General features: G+C 46.8%; 1 protein-coding gene across 2 annotated transcripts in view; it reads right to left on the bottom strand.

Annotated features, from left to right (window-relative positions):
* The window catches only part of LOC142576651 (DIS3-like exonuclease 2), a 318,054-nt gene extending 294,777 nt beyond the window's left edge, over positions 1–23,277 (bottom strand). The window contains exons 1-3 of one of the 2 annotated variants that reach the window (XM_075686871.1): positions 23,120–23,266; positions 5,361–5,412; positions 173–404 (exon numbers count right to left, since the gene is read on the bottom strand). In XM_075686871.1, coding sequence (XP_075542986.1) covers positions 173–382 — 210 coding nt within the window. In that variant the 5' untranslated portion in view covers positions 383–404; positions 5,361–5,412; positions 23,120–23,266. Of the gene's footprint in view, positions 1–172; positions 405–5,360; positions 5,413–23,119 lie in introns of both variants that reach the window. The other variant, XM_075686870.1, reaches the window with a different exon arrangement.
* Positions 23,278–23,634: the final 357 nt, after the last annotated feature.

Raw genomic sequence — 23,634 nt, 5'->3', positions numbered from 1 at the left:
TCGTGTTCTTGGTGAATTGAGGCTTCAAAGTGTAATTATTGGCTTGACAGCTATCTAATAAATAAAAACAATGAAAAATTTCTTTCGGCAGTCTTTTAGCAAAGTGGTCCATTGCAGGGCCACTTTGAGCTCTGGTCCATCAAGTCAATGGAAAGCACTAGTGGTGACCTACCTTCGCGTTCTTTCCTTGACCCTTCTTGGCACCCTTGCCTTTGGAGGTGGTGGTGGCCACCGCAGCCGGGGCAGAGGCCTCAGCTGGCTGGGCCCCTGGGTCTGCCGGCCCCAGGCTGAGCTGTCCGAGGCCGTCCTTCAGCAGAGCCGCCGCTGTCGATGTCTGACCAGAGTCCAGAGCCAGCTCTTGAGATCCCTTTCCACTCTCCATGCAAAAAACTCATGGGCTTTCCCTGCGTCGATCATGCACATGCACAAATGAGAGAGGGTTTAACTACTGGGTATTTTGTAACTTATTCTTTGCTCAACTTGCCAGAAGGCACATTCATTCAACGAAGCATTGTACGTTCTATTGAAAGGTTTAAAAAATGTAACTACATTTAATGCAAAAGGATAGACAGTTGGGCGAGTTGGTACGGTGTGTCTGTGTTCACTTCGCACTACAAGCCAAGACCATATAACTACATTTAGTTTACCTATAAATTGCAATTTTGCACTAGAACAGTGTAAAATTGCATATAAAGCAAATAATAAGCTATAAATTAATATAACAACATTGAAGCAAATGTGCCCCTCATGCTCATACAGCACAAAGTTACTGCTCGAAGTCAGCCAGAGCATTTGCAGGCAACATCTGCCAACATCAAACGTGATTCCTCCTCTTTATAAGTCGGTATCCCATTTTAACTCTTGTTCGAATCCTGAAGTTTGCAGTCACAAGTTTATACATTCTTCCTAAAGAAATGAAGAGAAATTCTCAAAGCAGTTTTTCATGATATGCAAGAGTCATCTGTCATACTCAGTATGCTACAAGGAGCTCGCAAAGTTCTAAATTTTAATCGTAATTCTGTGACGAATGAGCATAAATTATTCAAAGATTGTTTTCATATCGCAATTCAGAGCTTTAACTTTCAACCATTGCGAGAAAAAGCACTTGTCACAATAGAGCAGCGTCCATGCTGTCCGTCGACGCTGGCGTCGACAGAGGAAATACATCAGCTGAGAGTTCTGGTCCGCTCTGCTGATTTTGTCAGAGCAGCCTCAACCAATTAGGCAGCTCAAAATAAACAAAAGCAGGATAAAAAGAAAATTTCACCTCTGCAGTCAACTTGTAAAGTTTTTTCATGGTCCAGTCAATAAGTCACTTCATAATGAAGATGAGCGTTCTTAGATTCCTGATGTGCCCACGAATTGACAGCAACTTGACAGTACATAATGATGAAAATGAAAAGGTTTATTTTGATCCATTTGCAAAAGAAAAACCATGGGAGTGAGTGCATGTCTGAAATAAATTATTCAATCATTTTTGAAAGTTGGCAGAATGAATATTCAAGATATGGTTGTCCTCAACAATCAGCATCTCAGCAAACACTGGCAGCAAATGGCAATAATTTCTAGGTAGTAAGATTTAGATACGCTCGTAGATAAGTGGGCAACCCAGGGTAAGCTGACTGAGCTATTACACAGAAGTATTGTTAAAAGCACTAATTTACCATAAATTAGCCTTGTGCAAAAAATACAACAAAGTCTGCATATATATATATATATATATATATATATACAAGGTTCATTAGGAAAGTAATGCATATTTTCTGTAAAAATTGATTTATTGACCAGACCTGCACAAATGGTTAGAATTCTTCAAAATACTCTCCCCCTGCATCAATAAACTTGCGGAGACGTGCCTGCCATGCCTGGAAGGAACCCTGAAAAAGGCCTCGACGGGAATGACTCTCAGGAACGCTGTAACATGCTTTTGCATGTTTCCCACGGTTTCCCAATGCTTTCCTTTCAGCACTCTCTTCAGTCAGGGAAAAAAAAAAGAAGTTGCGCCGAGCCAAGTCGGAAATGTAAGGGGGAAGGGGGACCACCGGGGTGTTGCTCCGGACCAGGAAGTTGGTAACCATGAAGGACGTGTGGCTGGAGGCATTGCCATGATGGAGCTTGACCTTGTCTTTCATGTCAGCTCTCACGCGCACGACCCGGCATTTCAATCTCTTGAGCACCTCCACGTAAAAGGCTGAGCTGACAGTTTCTCCCTGCGGTACAAACTCAAAATGGACGATTCTTCGGGCGTCAGGGAAGACAATGAGCATCGTTTTGATGCGAGACTTGCTCATACGCGCTTTCTCGGGGGAGTGGGGAGATGATCTTGCGTGCCACTCGCTGCTCTGCCTTTTCGATTCTGGGTCGTACTCGAACATCCAAGACTCGTTTCCTGTTACGACAGAGTTAAAAAAGTCTGGCGAATTTTGAATCAAATCCAGCAATTCTTGACAACGCAAAACTCGAAGTTCTTTCTGATCTTCCGTCAAAACTTTCTGCACAAGCTTCGTACAGACCTTGCGCATTTTCAGATCCTCGGTCACTATCCCACATACTGCAAATGTGGACATGTGTAGGGCGGTAACAATTTGCTGGATGCTCAATCGATGGTCGGAACTCAAAACTTCGCACACACTATCCACGTTTTTGTCGGTTCTGGTCGTTGTTGGGCGCCCACAATGGGGTTCATCGGTGACCTCCTCCCAGCCCTCCTTGAACATCTTGTGCCACCTCCCGGACTGTGACCCTGAAATGCAGTTGTCCTTGAAGGCCTTTTAAAGCATCTGGAATGTTTCGGTTGCATTCTTTCCAAGTTTCACGCAAAACTTGATAGCGTAGTGCTGTTCAAGCGAATGCTCCATCACGCCGTGTTATCCGCTCACACTGCTCGGAGTAGACTGGTGACTGGCTGCGTTGGCAGGACAGAACCCTCGCTACATTTCCTGACCAGTTCTTGTTACCGCGCTGTCATTGATAGTCGCGTCATAATACAATCCTGCGCATTATTTTCATAATGGACCCTGTGTGTGTGTGCGTGTGTGTGTGCGTGTGTGTGTACATATATATGCAGACCCCAGCAACTCTTCTAATGCTGAATTATTTTACCACAGAAACAGCAGCCGATTGACACAGACAACCATCCTTTCAAGGAAACCTTACTTGCAATGTCCACAATGCTATCTTCATCCACTGCAGTATTGCTCGTTGTTGCCAAAATTCGATTTCTGCAGTTCCACTACTCAAAGAATGGCCATAATTTACAAAGGGAATAAAAATAAATAAGCCGACAAATTAACAAAATAACAAAGTTTTCAATGACACATATTGCCATTTACAAATATTAAAAATTAAATTATGCGGTTTTACGTGCCAAAACCACTTTCTGATTATGAGGCACGCCGTAGTGAAGGACTCCGGAAATTTCGACCACCTGGGGTTCTTTACCGTGCACCTAAATCTAAGTACACGAATGTTTTCGCATTTCGCCCCCATCTAAATGTGGCCGCCGCGGCTGGGATTCGATCCCGCGACCTCGTGCTCAGCAGCCCAACACCATAGCCCCTGAGCAACCACGGCGGGTATTCACGAATATTAGCCAGTGCACTCACAAGGCCTATCCAAATGGAATGAATATGTTTTGGATGACCCCAGTTTAAACATGTTCATTCTCAAAGTGAATGACAAAATACATGGCCATTGCAGCCATTTTTGTGCTTGAATGCGTAAAACCATGTTTTCCGAAAGAAGTAAGTGGAACAGTGCAGTTTTTACTGCAAGTTTGTTGGCACATATCTCAAAATCATCTCCACAATTTGTTCCAAGTGGATATGCCTTGCAAACCAACTGGCTACAATTTGTAAACTGCAATATGTGATGTGAAGTAATTAATTAAAGGCATAATTAGCAAATGTAATTTATTAGTTGATTACATATCTAGATTGCTTGTGCAAGTAATGTCTGCCTCGCTGATTAATCCATCTTCAGAACTAGCATTATGCCATCGGCCACAAGTGAGTTTTGAAAGATCCTGTACAGTAACTGAAATGCCCAATACATGCTGCAAGAAATTTCCACACAAATTTCCAAGCACAACCTCAGTGGCGAGTGCATGTGGTTCCCAACTGCACATGGCCACAGGGTCATGAGTGCAATCCCAAGTGGTGGTGGGGATGGGCAAAGTTTTGCCTTCCTTTGACGGTGGATGAAGTTGAAGCCGAGGAAGAAGTCGAACGCAAAGCGACAGCACTATGAGATGCCATACTGGATGGTTTCAGATTCAATTCGACTGTCCAGGGTTCATTGATTTGCACCTAAATTGAAGTACATGGAGACCCAACATTTGGGAGCGTTGGCTTAGATGCATGGTGGAAAAACAGTGCAACTTTACATGAACTAACAAAGTGCCTGTCCTTGTTTTGTCCGTCTAAGGTTGCGCTGTTTTTTCCACCCTGGATTTTAATGCGAGAGCATTATTTGCTTACCACTATTCACTTTGGCATGGCTGGCTGGGTATCTCAAAGAGCGGCCACATAAAAATTTATTCTGAAGATTTACCCTCAAATGCAGAGATCTAACTTGGCTCGAACTTGACTTCTGGCAGTCTCAAGACAGCTTCGCCGTGCGTCCTAAATCGTGCTTGAGCTTGCGAACTTGCCAACGACTTGGCTGCGTCGAAGTCCGCTCAAGTTTCAAGCCTGCTCCCGGGCTAGCTTGAAACTGACTGTGTGTTATTCCAACATGGCAGCCTCCCGAACGGACGTTGCGCGGAGGTTAGCTGCTTTCGAGTTTGCTTGCCACGCCATGGATACAGCATTTTCAGAGGCGCAGCCCTTGCCGAAAATTCCGCGACCCGCCCTACGTGACCTAGGGAATCCGATGGAGCCAAAGGACCATGAACAATTCCTCGGTCGCTACAGATTCACAAAAAACGCCGTGCGGCTTCTCGCTATGTTGCCTATCTGGGTAAGCGGGGACAACAGAGGACAGCCTGTGTGCCTCCCATGCTGCGGTTGCTGAAGGCTGTGATGTTTTATGGCACTGGCACGTTTTAAACAGTCACTGGGGGTCCAGTTGGCATTTCTCAGTCAACAGTGTGCCGCGCAGTTGGAAAGGTGACTCTGCTCATCGCGAAGCACCTGTACCCAATGCTGGTGTGCTTCCTGCAGTCGGGGAAAGATTGACTGCGAGCGTATTTTCTCATCTTCAATGACTACACATGCCATCACCGGTTATTAGCGCTCACGACCATATTTACGCTCAGCATGCTGGACTGCCATGCACTCATCCACCGAATATAAAACATGCGCATGAGCATAACAAAAAGTAGTCCAAATGAGCCAGTCATGCAGAACATGTGCGCTTACCAGTTTTCTGGCACTCTTGCTTTTCTTTCGCAGCTTACTCTTTCCGCTTTTGCTTCAGGTTGCTCCAGCATTTTTTCAGTTGCAGGTGACTGCGCCGCGTAATCCCGTGGTTGGCATTATATATGTCACGTCCAAGCGTGTAAAAGAGACGCGGGGATCAAGAAGAGAAGGGAAGAGGAGAATGAAGACTGTGCAGCGGCCATTCCTGTTGTTCATAACCTGCTGTTCCTGCTCTCGCACGCCTAAATAAACCCCCTTTTCCCCGTGCTTGTAACAAATTGGTGGAGGTGCGAGGTACACCTTGTAACCACGGAGCCTACGCTGCTACAACTTTGCCGAAGCCGTCGACTTGCCGGACTTCTGCCACACTCACCTGACATGCCTGAATACGCCTGCCAGATTCCCGAAGGATCTGACGCGGCTTCAAGGCCAGCACCTGGCATTCTGTGGCAATACTACCGGGTGCCACTCAGTTTCGGAGGAAAAGCCGGAGAAGATGTCGACGAATGGCTCACGAACTACCGAAGGGTGAGCCGGTCTAACGGTTGGAACTCGACTGCGCAGTTATCCAATGTTGTGTTTTGCCTTACCGACACAGCGCTCGTCTGGTATGAGAATCACGAAGACAGGCTCACTTCATGGGAGCTTTTCATCGAGGAGCTCAGAGCGTGTTTGGTGACTCCAGCGCAAAAAAGAAACGCACTAAACAGACGCTTTCGCAAAGAGCTCAGATTCCCGGCGAGACTTGTACGACTTATATCGAAGAAGTGCTGAAATTGTGTAAAATAGTAAACTCGCAAATGTCTGAACATGACAAAGTTGGACATTTGTTGAAAGGAATAGCCGAAGAAGTCTACAATTCTTTGATCGGCAAGGAAAGCTTGGATTCTGTGTCTGATGTCATTCGCCACTGCAGGACCTTTGAGACGCTGAAGATGCGACGGATAATACCGAAGTTAGGTCGCATGGCTAATGTCACAACAGTGGCAAGTGTAGAACCGACCTCGTGTGTTGACCTTCCATCAACAATACGGCAGATTGTTCGCGAAGAGTTGCTCCATCGGGAAGAGATGTACCGTTGCACACCCGGCATCACTGGTGCGTACTTACCACACGAGATAAGAAACGCGGCCGTTTCAACCGCATTGCAACCCACGGTTCACTCAGTGACCGTCGAGTACAGGGGACGTATTCTGAAACGTTCGCCGCCGCGAAAGTTTCGCCCTGGCCACGCCTCCGCCGTTGCGGCGCGCGCTGAATGGCTGCTTTGACAAAACCGGAAATTCACTTGCGCCACCTGGTAGTTCCTGTCTACGTCATTTTAACGTCACGGTGTCATTCGGTGCTCCGGACATATATTGAATAAGCGAACACGTCTTTTGGCGTTCGGTTGCTGGTGGAGTCTAGCAGGGTAGTTAGGTGGTAGCTTATAGTAGAGTTTTTGATGGCGTGGTGCATGTGTTGTTTCCAGGCGATTATTCATTGAAATATAACATTTCTCACTTTTTTTCTCTCATTTCCTTTACATAAAGCGACCGGAGCCAACCGTGGCCAGTGCCCAGAACCGAGCGACGGCCTCTGCACTCGGTTACAACACACCCGAGCCGTTCTACACTCGCCGGGCGCGATCTCTCGTGCGATGTGAAGCGTTCGAGAGCGCGTGCTGGTAGTGCACGCTGACGTCACGAGTGAGCAGGCAGTCGGCTTATCGAATGTGACGTTCGCGGCGGCGAACGTTTCAGAATACGTCCCCAGGTCTACCCCACAATCGAGAGGGACCATAAGCTATCAAGATCATGACTACGACCATCGCCGCACGCATGCCCCCGGTGGCCGATGCCTAGCCATGACGAATGTGACCCACCTGCTGGCTATGCAGTCGACAGCAACATGCGTGACTACATGGAAGAACATCGAAATTTGCGGCATCTGCCGGTGTGTTTCCAATGCGGTGTCGCAGGCCACCATAGCAAGATTTTGCAATCGTCGCCCAACAACGTGGAATGGTCGATCGGGGTCTACAACAAGGACCACACCTCCTACGAGGACAACTCAACAGCCGTACACCACCTCTTGGTCAGCTGGCGTCCCTCCCGGCAACGATTACTGGCAGAGAAGCTTTCGGAGCCGCTCGCCGGCATCTGACAGGAGTTTAACGCCACCGCCAACATCTCGTGCACCGCGTTAACGTCAATCTCCATCGCCAGTGTGCCGCTCCGCCTCGCCTTCACAACCGGAAAACTAGCTAGCGTGGCCGATGGGGGTGAGGTCGCTCGACACGTGCTATCGACAGAAATGCCCCCTGCAGTTGCTATGATTAAGAACAAAGTGCATGTACTTGTTGATGGTGTTTCTACAATGGCTTTAGTGGATACCGGAGCAACTGTATCCATAATGAGTCTCGGTTTTAAAGGTCGGTTGGGGCGCAAACTTGCATTTCCGTGGGAACAGGCTGCAACGTTTTGTGGAGTGAGCGGCGAGTCATTGCGCCCTGTTTGTGTGTGCACCGCTGAAGTATCCTTGGCTGGTGGAGTTTTCGCCATGGAGTTTGTAGTTATTCCCCGATCTACGCACGAAGTGAAAAAGTCACGAAGTGACTTTTTGCGGCAGTGTGGTGCGACCGTTGATTGTCGCACGGGGGAAGTTTGCGTCGATGGCCATGTTTCGTCGGGGCTCTTAGAGGAGACTTGCAGTCAAGGTGAACTTTGTGTGTCTGCAGATACTGTTGTGCCTGCGTCCACCTCTGTGTGCGTGCCGGTTGTATGTCGCGGTGAAGTTCCAGACAGTTTCGATGCCTCCGTAGAGCCAATGCATCTAAATTGTGTGAAGAAGAACATTTTTGTCCCTCATTGTGTGGTATCTATCGGCAACGCGCGTGCTGGCGTGTGGACGGCCAACAGCTCAGCAGAACCAGTCCTGCTTCCAGACGGCTTGAAACTCGCCTACTTTACAGAATACACGTCTTTGTCCGTAGCCGTACTAACAGACCCGCCGTGTGAACCTGCTGACCTTCGCCACGTCTCAGACAAAAAGCTTCCGTCTATGATAAGCAAGTCCCTCAGCACAAGGGAGCGCCATACCTTGGTGGATACGCTTTCTAAGCATCTGTCAGTGTTTGACTTTGCGCAGCCAGACAAAGCGTTCTCAATTCCCGAGTCACGAACACGCCATACTATCAATACGGGATCTGCGCGCCTGATCAGGCAAAAGCCTTATCGCGTGTCGCCTAACAAGCGCAAGATAATCGGGGAACAAGTGAGTGACATGATGAAAAATGGAACAATACAAGAGTCCTCAAGTCCTTGGGCAGCTCCGGTCATACCCATCAGAAAGAAAGACGGTAACTGGCGATTTCGCGTCGATTATCGAAGACTAAACGCCGTGGCTAAGAAGGATGTCTACCCGCTGCCCCGGATTGATGATGCAATTGATTGCCTTCATTCGGCCTGTTATTTTTCTTCAGTGGACCTGCGCTCAGGATATTGGCAAATCCCGATACACCCGGCAGACAAGGAGAAAACAGCCTTCATAACCCCGGATGGATTATTCGAATTCAATGTTATGCCATTTGGGTTGTGCAACGCTCCAGCAACCTTTGAAAGGTTCATGGACACCATTCTGCGTGGGTTAAAATGGAACATCTGTATGTGCCATCTTGATGACGTTGTTATATTCGGGTGCACATTCAATGAGCACAATACGTGCCTGGATATTGTCCTCGACTGCATCAAAAAACGCTGGCCTGGTTCTGAACTCCAAGAAGTGTAAATTTGGTGACCATCAAACCCTTGTGCTGGGTCATCTTGTTGACAAAGACGGTATCCGGCCTGATCCCCTCAAGACGGCAGCTGTTGAGGCATTCAGTACACCGCAGTCAGTGAAGCAACTTCGTAGTTTTCTGGGTTTTTGCTCTTACTTTCGCCGATTTATTCCTGGTTTTGCTGACGTCGCTTATAATCTGACAAATCTGCTACATAAAGATGCACAGTTTGAGTGGACACCCGAGTGTGAGTCTGCATTTCGTCAGTTGAAGTTCCTGCTGACCTCCCGACCTATCCTTCGCCACTTCAATCCTACTGCGCCGACAGAAATCCACACAGATGCTAGTGGCGTCGGTCTGGGTGCCGTCTTGGTCCAACGTTATGACGACCGTCAGCACATGATTGCTTATGCAAGCCACTCATTAAGCAAACCTGAACGATATTACACAGTGACAGAGCAAGAATGCCTCGCTGTAATCTTTGCAGTTCAGCGATTTCGCTCGTACTTGTACGGACGCCCGTTCCTAGTCGTCACAGACCACCATTCCCTGTGCTGGCTCGTGAACCTTCGCGACCCTTGTGGTCACCTTGCGCGCTGGGCTTTGAGGTTACAGGAATATAACTTCACTGTTTCCTACAAGAGTGGCCAAAAACATGCTGACGCAGACTGCCTTTCCCGTATGCCGCTTACCACGACGGACTGCGACGCAGACAATTTTCATCATCTCGTCGCTTCTGTGACATCCGCTTTTCCAGATATTGATGTGTTCAAAGCAGAACAACGGACAGACACCAAATTGGAGCCACTCTTCACTTCTGCCCATTCAAGTGCAACAAGCAGCTGTTGTCTACGTGACGGGCTCCTGTACAAAAGGAACTACTCAAGCACGGGTGCACGCTTCCTTCCAATGGCGCCGGAGCGTCTCCGGCCAGCAATCCTTCAGGCCATGCATGATGACCCTACCTCCGGTGACCTAGGCACTGTGTGCACCCTTTATCGCATTCAAGAACGCTTTTACTGGCCCCGGATGCGACATTCGGTTGAGTTGTATGTCGCCAGCTGCATACAGTGCCAACGTCGGAAACGCCCAACCACTGCCCCGTCTGGTCTCCTCCAACCTGTGCCGCCTCCCAGCTCACCCTTTCGGCAAGTTGGAATTGATCTATAAGGCCCTTTTCCAAAGTCATCTAAGGGGAACCGCAGGATAATTGTCTGCGCTGACTATTTCACGCGCTATTGCGAGACAGCGGCTATACCATCAGCCACCACCACTGAAGTGTCGCTCTTCTTACTTCACGCTACTGTTCTATGACATGGACCGCCTGGTGTTATCATAAGCGACCGCGGACGTCAATTCATGGCGGATATCGTGGAAGAGCTTGTGCCTTTATGTAACTCACACCTCAGGCACTCGACGCCGTATCATCCGCAAACGAACGGCCTCACTGAGCGCACTAATCGAACTATCAGCAATATGCTTTCCAGGTATGTTGCGTCCGATCACAAGAATTGGGATGAAGTTTTACCGTTTATTACTTACGCCTACAACACTGCCAAGCACGAGACAACCGGCTACAGCCCCTTCTTCCTTCTATATGCTCGGCCTCCCCAGTATACGCTCGACACTGTCCTCCCTTTTTACCACCACGACAATCCTATGGTCGCCGATACGCTATGCCTCGCTGAAGAGGCTCAGAGACTTGCGCGTCTGCAGACTTTGGCATCACAAGAAAACTCCAAAGCCCGCTACGACGCACGACATCGGCCTGCTATGTATCACCCTGGTGGTCTCGTTTGGCTTTGGACTCCCAGAAGGAAGCGCGTTTGTGCCAAAAGCTGCTGGCAAACTACAATGGACCGTATATTGTCATCGACAAAGTCAGCGAAGTGAACTATACTCTCGCGCGCCTCACGAACACTGGTAGACGTTCTGCTAGGACACAAGTCGCGCATGTGGCATGGTTGAAATCATGCGCGCCACGACAAGCTATAGTCGACTCGCCCAGTGGGCTTTGTCTGCGAGGAGAGGTATATGGTACGTCCACGCGCGTAAAAGGGACGCGGGGATCAAGAAGAGAAGGGAAGAGGAGAACGAAGACTGTGCAGCGGCCATTCCTGTTGTTCGTAGCCTGCCGTTCCTGCTCTCGCACGCCTAAATAAACCCCCTTTTCCCCGTGCTTGTAACAATATTGTTTTGCTATTTCTTTCCATGTCTGATTCTTCTTGGTCAACGACGCGACATCAGTTTTCTTGCATTCCACAATATGCTTGTAGTTGTTCATGAGTGTCATCACCAGGAACTTTTCGTCTTCTGTAAAACAGGGTGCCATCTTGTGTTGCGGTGCATTCTCTTGGGAGGAGAGCGTACGCGAGTGCCATATTTTAGCGTCAAAGCATGTTGACAGGACAGCAATTTCGTACCAAATGCGGCGTGCGGCCGTCGCGTGAGCCCCACAACTTGTTTTCCTAACAGACGACACACGCTGCCAATTTGCGATGTCTACGACTGTGCCACACTCTCCCTCTCGTTGTTTTCGACATACCCTCCATGCGAAGTAGACAAATCGTTTGCATGTATCATTTTATTTATTTACTTAGTTTTTTATCGGGTGTTGTTACCCATATGGGTCCGGAGAGGGGACTCTACGGCGCTCGGTACTCCTCATTCGCAGCACATGTTGCAGTTTTTTTCTTGTTCATGACTCCGGCCTAGGGCGTTCGAATAGGTTGGCCTTTTCTTCAAAGGGTCATGTAGCCCGACCAGAACAAGGGCCGTCGCCTTCCTGCTGGAAAGCCTATAGCCGAAAAGGGACGCGCGAGCTCCCTCAGAAACCGACCGTATGCCTCGTCTCGGCCTCTTGTATCCAGCTGCCGGATACGAGTTGCCAGACGGCTCATGAACGCCTTGCGGCAATCGAGAACAAAAGCCATTGAGAGACCACCATACGAATCAACCATTTCGTTCACTTCTCTACGGCCAGTTATACAAATGCGCAACAAGACCTCCGAGTTAAAAATAAGCTAAAAGCAAAATAAATGCGACTATAAAATTGATTTGCACTCAAATACACTGTCGCCTAAAAGAGGAGCAGCGACTTGAAAAAATGGTGAAACCTGCAACTCAAGTGCCAATTGCTAATTTTGACATGAAAGGTTTGATTTGACAAACAGTTTTCTATATGTTTAGCATGTTTCCATGGACACCTATTCCCAACAGGTCTCACAAGATTCTGTAACGCCATGTTGTGTTGTATGCCTTCTCCATATTGAGAAATATCCATAAGACGCATCCCAGATATTTTCCTCAATGTGCATGAGATGACCCATTGTGGACCGACCCTCTTTGAAACTGCACTGAAAAGAGTAAAGTATTTTGTTAAATTCAAGGAAATGTAAAAGGCGATGAGTTACCATTTTTTCAAAAAGCTTACAAATGCAGCTTGTGAGAGCTATCGGGCAATAACTTAATACGTCAGATGGATCTTTGTTTCAAAAATGGAATAACAATAGCTTCCTTCCATGAGGATGCAAGGTATTCGGCATACCAAATAGAGTTGAAAAGTGTAAGAAGTGTCATCAGTGTGTCAATGTGGAGGTTTTTAATCATGTCATACATGATTAGGTCAGCTCCTGGTGCAGAGCTCCTGCACATGCTCAAGGCAGCTCTCAGCTCGGCAATATTAAAAGGACAGTTGTGTGGTTCATTCGGTCGGCATTTACGCTCCAGTGGCGTTCTGTTAGTTCTTCGTGTTTAGGGAATGATTTTGAATAGTGTATGAAGCTTGATACATGCTCGAAGTGTTTTCCTAGGGCGTCAGTCTGGTCTTCCAAGGTACTCCTTGGAAGACGACTCCTTGGCACTCCGAAGAATACTTTTTTGGTGTGCCCTCGTTTCTGAGGGCGATCGGGAAGTTTTCAAAAAGAAATCTCTATAACTGTATTTCAGTTTCGGCAGTAATGCCAGCCACCTGCCGTGGAACACAACAAGGGGACGCTGCAGGACTTTTAAGAAACAGATCCTGCGAACGCCAACTGTATGTTTCTGCTATAACCAAATCTGTTATAACCTGTTCTGTTAAACTGTTCTGTCGGGTGCCTCAGGGCACTGACGGAAGTCTGGCCCAGCTGCATCAGCGATCACCACGACCAACTGACATGCCGCTACCACCCTACACGCAAAAGCCTCTGGATGCTCCGCTACCTGATCTACCATGATTTGCCCCCTCCCCGATGTCACCTGCTAGCCACGTCCCGAATTCGACACCAATGCGCCACCACTACAATAAAAGCACTGACGTCCCCCACACGGTCCCACCAGTGGGCTTGGCAACATGGCAACAATGATGAACGTTCACCTGAGCCGCCTGTTTTTCATGCAGGTAACGAACCGTTACTCCATATTTGCAAAGCCTAGGTGGTATTATGCATTGATAGTGTTGCCGAGCCCACGGTATTGCATTGGTGCCCTATACCAGTACTGTTGCTGCTTACTAAACCGGCTGTTGCTTTCCGGAGATATCAAAGAAAATACAGGCCCTACCACCCGTCCTGCTTCAACCCAAACAGCTTCTGGGCAGCTGCTCTCTATGAAATTCGATTCAAACAAGCCTCTCTCATGCAAGAAATGAGAGCCATCCAAACTACACTCTCTCAGTATGACAGGAGTCCTTGGACCCTAGCGGCGGTTTCGGCCAGTCGGACGGTCTTCAGTTGAATCTCCGGATCGGAGCTGAGTAATAAGGTCTCCCATTGTTCTAAAGACCTTATTATTCCCTCAGAGGGAGCCTGTGGGCATTCCCACGGAATGTGATTAAGATTAGCCCTGGCTTTACATAGCTTATACTGGCTGGAGTACTGACCTGGGTAGTAGAGGCTGCACGACACCGGGCTTGGAAAAGAGTTGGTTTGCAGGCGACGCCAAGTGGAAGCCTGGCTCTTGTTTAAGGATATATCAGCCGGAGGATATTTCACCCGCCCTAGTCTGTAGTGTTGTGTGATCTCTCTGTAACACACTAAGCGGTCCCACGCCGTGAAGCCTTCGGCTAGCCCACCAGCTCGGAATGTAAGTCTAGGTGGGAAGGCTTAAAGCCTTCCCTGCATCTGTTGGACAAATAAAGTTTTACAATCCAATCTCAGTATGACAAAACGTTTGACAATATAAACCAAAGGCTTGCTAAAATAGAAAAAGATTGTGCCGCCATAAGCACAATTAAAGCAGATGTCGAGGACATTCGATCCATTGCTTTACGAAATTCTGCGCAAATTGCAGAACATGCAACATTGATCATTCAGACAATCGATCCTGACAAAATAACTTTATTTTTTATACACACCAAGATTCCAAGCGCGAAACATGGGCACAATCAGAGAAATTATTCGCAAATCCCTGCAAGGCTACCCTAGATATAATGCCCAACCCACGTAATATCGAACGTGCATACCAACTGGGAAGTTTCCAACCTAGCAGAAATAGGCCGATCATTGTAAAGTTTACGAGTTTCAAAGATAAAGACCGCATTCTTTCTAATGCAAAAAAACTTAATATACTACATACAGCATATCACGGAATTACTCCCCGAACAACCGCCTGATACACAAGCGGCTTATTACATTTGGCAAAGCCCAATCCCGACCCTATAAGCTTGCATAACGAAAATTAACCATTGATAAGGTCCCTTACATTTCTGACCCAACTACACAAATGGTGCTCCCACGTGCACCATAGCTACCTACTGAAGCCCCTGCTTAGTCCAATGCCAACTTTCTTTCATGTATATATACTAATATTAGGAGCATATTGCCTAAACGCGATTCCCTGCTCAGCCTCATAAAGGCAACCAAATGTAACTTAGTCATACTAACCGAAACATGGCTGAATTCATTAATTTCCGACTCTGAGTTGCCTATTCTATTTAATTACTGATATCTTTCGTTGCAATCGCAAAAACAGGCATGGGGGTGGGGTGTTAACCGCCGCTCACCATAGTTTAAAATGCTGCATTGTCGACATTCCTTCCAATCTTGAAATTATTTTTATTTGCTGCAACGCTGCCGTTCCACGCATTACCACTGGCGCTTACTACCACCCTCCTGATTCCGATCCCTCGTTCATTGGCGAGTTTCATGATGCTCTTCAACTAGTAACTTCAGCTTCGGATCATGCCCCTCTTCTCTTACTTGGGGATTTTAACTTCCCCACCATAACTTGGTCAAACTTATCATTAACGACTTCAAAACAGAATATTGAAAGTCACTTTATAGATACTTGCCTAACCTTCAACTTATCCCAAATAGTTACCTTCCCTACACGGATGACTCATGATTCATCAAGCCTGCTAGATTTATTTTCAATGCCCCATTCAATAAAATTGAGTCCATCTCTAATCTAACCAGCCTAAGTAATCACGCAGTTATTCATGCCACTTTGCAATATAACTTGCCCAATCCAAAGAAAGTAAAGAAAACAATAACCCTATATGACAAAGCCGACTATCAAGGTACAGTATGAATGATGAACTAGCCTCTTTCTGCGAGTGATTCCTTGTAGATTTTCCCAATCGTTCTGTTGATGAAAATTGGGAGCTCTTTAAAAACAAAATGCAGCAATTGTAAAACACATACATACACATACACATACATACACATACAGACGGCCTTCTTCCCCATGGTACAATAACACATTAAAATGCCTTAACAATAAAAATAAACGACACTCCCGGTCAGCTAGAACATCGAACTACAAGCACGATGGGAAAAATATTGTAAGACTGAAAAACTCTATGAATCCATGATCTCAGATGCTAAGCAAACATTCTTCTCTTCCACCCTGCCAGGCATGCTGCGCACAAGCCCCGAAAAGTTTTGGAACACCATAAACCCAAACTATTCTAAACATATCTTGCTATGCGATCAACAAAATGTTCCAGTCCCTGAGTTCAAAGTTGCAGGAACACCGAATTCCACATTTTGCTCTATCTTTACTGATGAACCTGACCATATATTTCCATGTGTACCCCACCACGATTACCCTGTTATGCCTAATGTCATCTTCGAACCTAATGGTATTGTTCAAGTAATTGATGCCTTAAAAGTGTCATCTTAAGCGGGAATTGATTGTATAAATTCTAAAGCTTTAAAGAACACTAAACAATTTAATTTTCTGCTGCCATACTGTCGCATATCTTCCAGCATCCTGTCATCTGGAGTGGTGCCACGAGACTGGCAGGTTGGCAAGGTCATCCCAATACCCAAGAAAGGTCCAGCATTCTCACCTGCATGCTACTGCCCAATATCTGAAGCACCAAAAAGCACACGTGAAGAGACAAGACAAAAGCTGTCACAAAAAAGCAGCATGCATAAAACGAAGCTGTGCATTCATCCCTAATGTAACGTGTTTCATCTTGTTAATAGACAGCTTTAGCAGCACACAGCTTATGCTCCACTCAGATTTCATGCGCTAGGACTCCGCAGAGAACTGCGTGGATTTCGTATTTGTCTTAAGCACATCTTGCCTGAATGCAAGCGACACACTATTATCTTGGTTGTAAGATGGTCAAGAAGCCAAGCTGATGCACACCCTCGCACTCTGGTCGATTCGCTCTATCTCCAAGGGAGGCGTTAAATCTGCTGCCAGCATGAGTGTTGCCGTGCATTGGCATTCCTGGTGAGCAGCTGTGAGCAAATCGCTAGCATGCACCGGTCTGAGTGAAGTAGGCTGTAACCACTCAATTAACACTTTCGAATGAGCGCGGATCATCTGCAAAACCATTGTTTGCACAGAAGTATCTTGCACATGCATACCACATGCAGGAATCATGTCAAAACACTTGGAAGGTAATGTTAAAAGGTGTCATAATGGTAAAACTGATGAGCTAGAAATGTGATAACAGTTTAAAGCAATGATAATGATTTGACAACTGTCAGATGGTGTCATCAGTTTGGGTTCATGCGCTAGTGAGAGCATGTTTGTTTTATGCTTTACATACAGTTTACATACAGTTTACAGCATCAATGCAGAGAACATTGCTTCAGGTTCACTGATGACACAGCAAGTGCTAAAGTGAAACGTAGCACAGTAAACATAATAATAATAATATTTGGGGTTTACGTGCCAAAACCACTTTCTGATTATGAGGCACGCCGTAGTGGAGGACTCCGGAAATTTTGACCACCTGGGGTTCTTTAACGTGCACCTAAATCTAAGCACACGGGTGTTTTCGCATTTCGCCCCCATCGAAATGCGGCCGCCGTGGCCGGGATTCGATCCCGCGACCTCGTGCTCAGCAGCCCAACACCATAGCCACTGAGCAACCACGGCGGGTGTAGCACAGTAAACGCTGGCTTAATCCATTCTTACTATTCTAAAAGAATATGTCTACATTATCTTAACTTTGAATAGAAAAAGGAACAAGGACAAGGTTTTGGCAGTGCTAGCATGCCTTTACCTACCCATAGTGAACATCAAATGTCGCAGACAGACTCACCTAGGACATAAGAAAAAACACTCGTATCATCTGATGATGTATAGGGTTTTATGGCGCAAGGGCCAATGATGACCAAAGAGTGTGATGAAATGGTACGATTCTGTCAGTGGTAAAGTTAATGACAAATGGTACAGATTTAACATAGCTGTATGGTGGCCAAAAACATTCACTGGAAAGTGTGTAAAATATACTGCATATGTATTAAAACTATGACGTGCGGTAAGCTATGAACACAAAATAAACGCTGCAAAGTGATTGTAAGACTAAAGTATGAGAACATTCAAGTAGTACACATGCCTCACCCAGGCCTTTATATGCAAGGGCAGGAAGCACATGTTCTACATGCTATAATCACAGCAGTAGCCTCCAATAAGAGGCTGTGCTACAGATCACTTATGTGTATAACATGCAGTAAACAAACACTGTCAAGGAACATTGCTGGATGAAGTGGAATTTGCTGATGGTATGGTAAACAAAAACATTTTATCCTTTGAGTTTCTATTTAACAACATCTAGCAATATGTGGAGGACAGTCAACATCTCACCACATTTACAAAAGATAGGTGGGTCATCCCCGGTGAACAGCTACGAGTGTGTGCTATATGTGTGCCCGATTCTTAGTGGATACATGACGTCAGTTGGCCGTGTTTTTGCTATGGGTGGCCAATTTCCTAACTGTGGCTTAATAACATGCAGCTTATTAGATGTTTCAGTGTCCCATGAGCATTGCCAGTAGTTTCTAAGCCATTCCCATTAGAATTACTTGAAGTTTATGGCAGGGACAGCTATGGAGGAGTTAGTGGCTTTTGTTGCTATTGATGTGACAGTTTCATAAGGAAGCATATTTGCCTTTGATGCCTCTTTGCCCAGAAACCCAGTATATTGAGATGCTGGCTAGACATACAAGCTGTATACAGGAGTAAATAGAGATAATTTAGTACAGAGATTGTGCTTTTACAGAATTTCATTAAAGACCTTAGAGCACTTAAGGGAATCGGCGAATATCATGGCTTTCCGTATATGACACTTCTTTGGGTTTGACAGAGCCGACAGTACTGCGTATGCTTCGGCTGTTCCGCTACGGAACAGGTCCCATGCTGTCAAGGTCGACTCCTGGTTCTCTAACCACGTTCTGGCAGCGTCTTATAAGGCAAAGTATACGTGCTGCAGCTTGTCATCGGAGTCCCTCCTAGTTGTTGAAAGTTGCGATTCGTTCGTAGGTCTCCAGTCAGGATTCCGGGTCTTCAGTCGCTGCTCCATGAAAGGTCGGTGGGTCCCGAGGTTGTTGCAGGATAACGGGAGATGCTGGGGCAGCCATTGGGGTTGTCTTGGCCACGATCTTCTTGGTCGTCTCAGACGGAAGCCCGTGTTCTAGGGGTAGCTGTTGCAGTCGGCGACTTGCTCAATGATCTGGGACGATGTAGGTTTTGTTTTTTGTGGTCCAGGCTTGGATCATGGCTTGTCGGGGGTGTGCTGTACATGAATGAACCAGCTGCTCCACCTGATTTCATGTGGTATAGAGACGGTTAAGAAGGTAGCAAAACTGTGATTAACGAAACTTGCGTTTTATTGGGCGAACTTGTGCGCTCAAAAACAAGCTACACTCAAAGAACGATAGCAGTGAACACACTCGGCGATCGTCAAAAATCTGATCAGCAGGTCAAGCGTGTCGGCTTTTTATACACCAGTCGTAGAATGTTCCAGAGTAATCGCTGGGACCCGCGTGTCTTCCACAGAGTTCTTCACGATTAGCCTGGCGCATACAAGCAATCAGATTACACATTGTTTGGTGACAGACAGCGGATGGAAGCATCAATAAGATTCCAAAAACTTCCGATACATCCAGGCGTGTCCAGCGCTGTGCGATAACATTTGTTAGGCGGTGAAACGTGATCACCCGATAAAGATAAACAAGTACACGTGTCAATATTCTTTTCAATGTGCATAATATTGGATTCAGAAAAGGATGGTCCGAGCACTGCAAAGGACATGCTGGCGCCTGTGACCTTGACGTGCCAGTCTAGCACTCCTGGCACACGAGTACTTTCCCTGGATAAAGTGTGCTTGTCAGAATATTTGGAGCACGCTTAGTGAGTTCAATGAAAATTATGCAGATCCCATGCACTGTGGGAACCGGATCTAAGCAAAGCTTGCTGTGATATTTGCTTTGACTGACAATAATTAGTGATGATGCTGATAGCAAATGCTTAAGTTCTTCAACGTTAGTCCAACACAAGAGTGGTGAGCTGATGTTAAACATTACCTTGCATGCACCACTGCTGTTTATCTGCATAGTACACAGAACACATTGGGGGAGGTGTCTGCTTAAGGCGTTGTTGTGCGCCATACTTCATAACCTCTGAGAGGGTCGAGCATATTCATTGCCTCAGATGGCACATCACAATGTGGCAGAAGCATTAACCTTTAGTTGAATGATGGGGGGGGGGGGGGTACATGCCGAACCACAATCTGATTATGAGGCATACCGTAGTGGTGGACTCCGGATTAATTTTTTACACTTTGGTGTGCTTTGACATGCACCACTTGAATCTAAGTGCATCAGCATTCTGTATTTCGCTCCCGTCGAACTGCGGCTGCCATGGTCGGAATTGAACCTGCGACGGGCACAGAAGTGTTGATTTGACATGCAACCACTTCCGTAGTGTCACCTAGACCCTACGGTGTTTTAATGCAGCGTTGCATCTGCATTCCCTGTGTCAGTTGCTTCCTTGACAAATTTACATGTTTATTTTTCAGAAATAGCAGAAGCGTACCGTACCATAACTTCAGGTTGCCCGCAACTGCTATTTCCTTGCCTTCCCACGTCATCTTATCCCTCTCCTACCCTCTCCCATCCTTTTTCTCCTCTCGCTGCCTCCTTTCTACCATTATACCTAGCTTCCCTCTTGGCTAGCACATTAGTAGAAAGGTAAGCGCTGCAGTCTCTGCAATGCTTTTGCAGGGGGGCCACGGATAATTACAGCTGTCAAGAGGCTAATGTGGAGATGCCCAGGGAGCTCCAGAGGGCACTGTGCACATCTGATGGGGTCATCATCAGCATCATCATCATCATCATCATCAGCCTGGTTACACCCACTGCAGGGCAAAGGCCTCTCCCATATTTCTCCAACTACCCCTGTCATCTACTAATTGTGCCCATGTTCTTCCTGCAAACTCCAATGGGGTGCAAAGGTCCAAACGAGTTTATCACATCGCCTTTTCTCTCTGCCATGTTCCTTGCATGAACATACACGCTCTGAACCACTCCTCGAGCAGTGCAAAATTCGAACAAAGAGGCAAAGAAAGCTTCGTTTCATAATATGTCTCATTTTATGAGCGGCCACTGCCACGGCGGTAACAGCTTTGCTGGAGTTGTGAGACAATGTTCAAGGAGTGGGACATCCATTTCTTCACTGAGACTTTGCACATGCAACGAGAAAGGCTCTCTCGCAGGTCGATCCTGAAAGAGTGTGATATTGGTCATGTCATTTATGGTTGAATAGGAGGCATGTTCAAATTAAGTATTTACTTTAGAAAATGTTTGAAGTTGGAGTATATTCTATGTTGACGGAGGGACTACTCGTCTGCCTCTACATAGAGGCTTGCCACCGGACTTGTCTTAAAGAACACCTGTGGCCAGATTGATGCCTAGGTGGTGGACGGGATCCAGCACCTTTAGCGCCCTGGGTGTAGCAGACTGGTACACTACAACACCATAGTCTAAATCGTGCACATAAAGGGTCTTATAGAGGTTCATGAGGCGTATTCGGTGGTCACAGGAATGTGCCATCCATGCACTCATATATCATGTGAACACTCTTTCTGTCTGCAACAAAAGGGTGCCGTTTTCCATGTGGTCACTGCTATGTGGGACAAATCAGGAGATGCCTCAACACAAGGCTGAATGAGAACTCTTACAATGCACGGATCAAGAGTGGGAGCACAATGGCCATCCACTGCAAGACCGCATTTTAAAAACAACCTTTTAGGTACCCTTATGTGCATTTGGTGTTTGAAGCACGTTAACTTTTTTGAAAAGGCTGTTTAAAAGGTTGTGTTAGAGCACTGTCTATTAGCCTAAACCGAGAAGAAACTGCATACCTTAGCGGTTCGTAAAATGCCTTTGCAATTAGATCTTGCCAGTGGGCCATAGCCTAGTGTATATATATTTTTGTTTCCCTGCACCTTTCTTTCTTAGTATAACAAGTTGATGTCAAGTGGCAGGGCACATGTAGTCATGGAACTTGTTTATTGTGCGATGCAATGAACAAAACCTGTTGTTAGTCACAGATAGTTTGGTACCTTGTCTCAGTTGTCGTTTCTCGTGCTGTTTCCATGCTAATTCGGCTTGCTACACCGTAGTATATGCTATGGTGGATATATGGCCTTACACTGCTCCACCAGTTTTATGCATGCACTTACACAATATCTCACAAGTCTTTACTGCTTCATTCATGCATAAAGAGTAACATAATAGTACGCCCGGCATTGGCATCAACAGAAAAACAGGCAAATGGCAACCAACAGTCTTTCCATGTCAGAACAAAAAGCAATGGAATTCTTGAAAGCAATTCCAACGATTACATTTTGTACACGAACGTTGAGTACTGCTTGCAAAATTAAATTCTCTTGATCGGCTTGGCAAACCACACGAATCTGAAAAGTCCCAAGGCTCGCTGCCGCATCACTCCAGATGCACTTGAACAAATAAGCACACAAGAAAGGATACCAAGAACACACATTCCTACTTCAGGTATTGAGAGAGTACGGGAGGAGAAACATTCTCTTGATCCAACACACGCCATGCGTGCCTCATCCGTGCTGCTATTTCGAAAGCGTAGTCGCCTCGCGTACTCTACACACAATGCAGGCCACGACGCCGATCGATTCCGAGGCCCGGGGGAAGAGGGCTGCTCCCGGAAAGGGATTCCTTCCGCAACGCGTCCCTTGCCGCCTCCCCATCGCCCAAGGACGAAAATGCAGCAGACAAACACGGCGACGAGGGGGAGCAGCGGTGCTTAGGCTGTTCTTGCTGCGCTTATAGGTCAACAACACGGTAAATTCCGGAGTAGAATTTCTAATGCAGGTCGCAGAACGGCGGAACGTGCAAGTCCGTGTAACGCTACTCGATAGAAAACCAAAAGTGGCGCAACGAACGGTACAGATGGAGTATGTACACGATTCGAAACTCGACACAGAAACTAGGCGCTCGGGACGAGCTATCAACGTCGAGCACTGCAGGATCGAACGTCGGCTCGGCGCTCGAAGCAATACTTGGAGAAAACTTTCGTGCAGACACGGATAGAGAGGATTTCATAATACATTCTTATCTTCACACGTCATTTAAGAGCAATAATACTGCTAAAAATATATATTGCACGTTACATAAGACGTCAGTCGACGTCGCTGCGGCATGACTCGCTGCCAAGGAGACTGGCATGTTTCCGAGGTAACAGGCGCGGTCGAAAGAAAGAGTAGGGATGGTAGAAAGTAATAAGTTGGGCAAACTCTTACCTAGCACGGTTTCTGAAGAAGCGGATTGCAGTTATAGTATTCGCCGAAGCAAGTGTTCTCCAACGGGACAGTATCGGACGGCACTTCCAATGGCCGACAACGCACAGAACACCTATAACGCTGGCAGAAGCCACCGGCGGGTTGAGAGAAAGAAAGTTCGGAAGAGGGCACGCTTTGACGATGGCGATTCCACTGCCTGGACACATCGAGCAAAGTGTTTCGCTTTCGGCCGTCGATCGGCCGCGTAACGCCATGCATGACGTCATGAGGGAGAACCGTGTCTGTAGCAGCTTTATTCGCAATGTCTCACCAAGTGTCCTACAACGCGGTTCCCCAGACGCATAGAGTTCCTCACTATGTCATGTAGTGAGAAACTCTATGCCCAGACCTTAGAGCTCCTCACTATATTACCTAGGGAAATCTGACGAGACGTTCATTTGAGGGATCGCCAGTCTTTTGTGCGCAGGCGCGAGTAAGAGCGGGCGCGAGAGAGAAAATCTGGGCTCTTTTGCTCC

This window comes from Dermacentor variabilis, chromosome 3 (genome assembly GCF_050947875.1).
Source record: "Dermacentor variabilis isolate Ectoservices chromosome 3, ASM5094787v1, whole genome shotgun sequence".
Classification (NCBI taxonomy): domain Eukaryota; kingdom Metazoa; phylum Arthropoda; class Arachnida; order Ixodida; family Ixodidae; genus Dermacentor; species Dermacentor variabilis.
The sequence above is the reverse complement of the archived record's forward strand: the minus strand, read 5'-3'. Positions and strand labels throughout refer to the sequence as shown.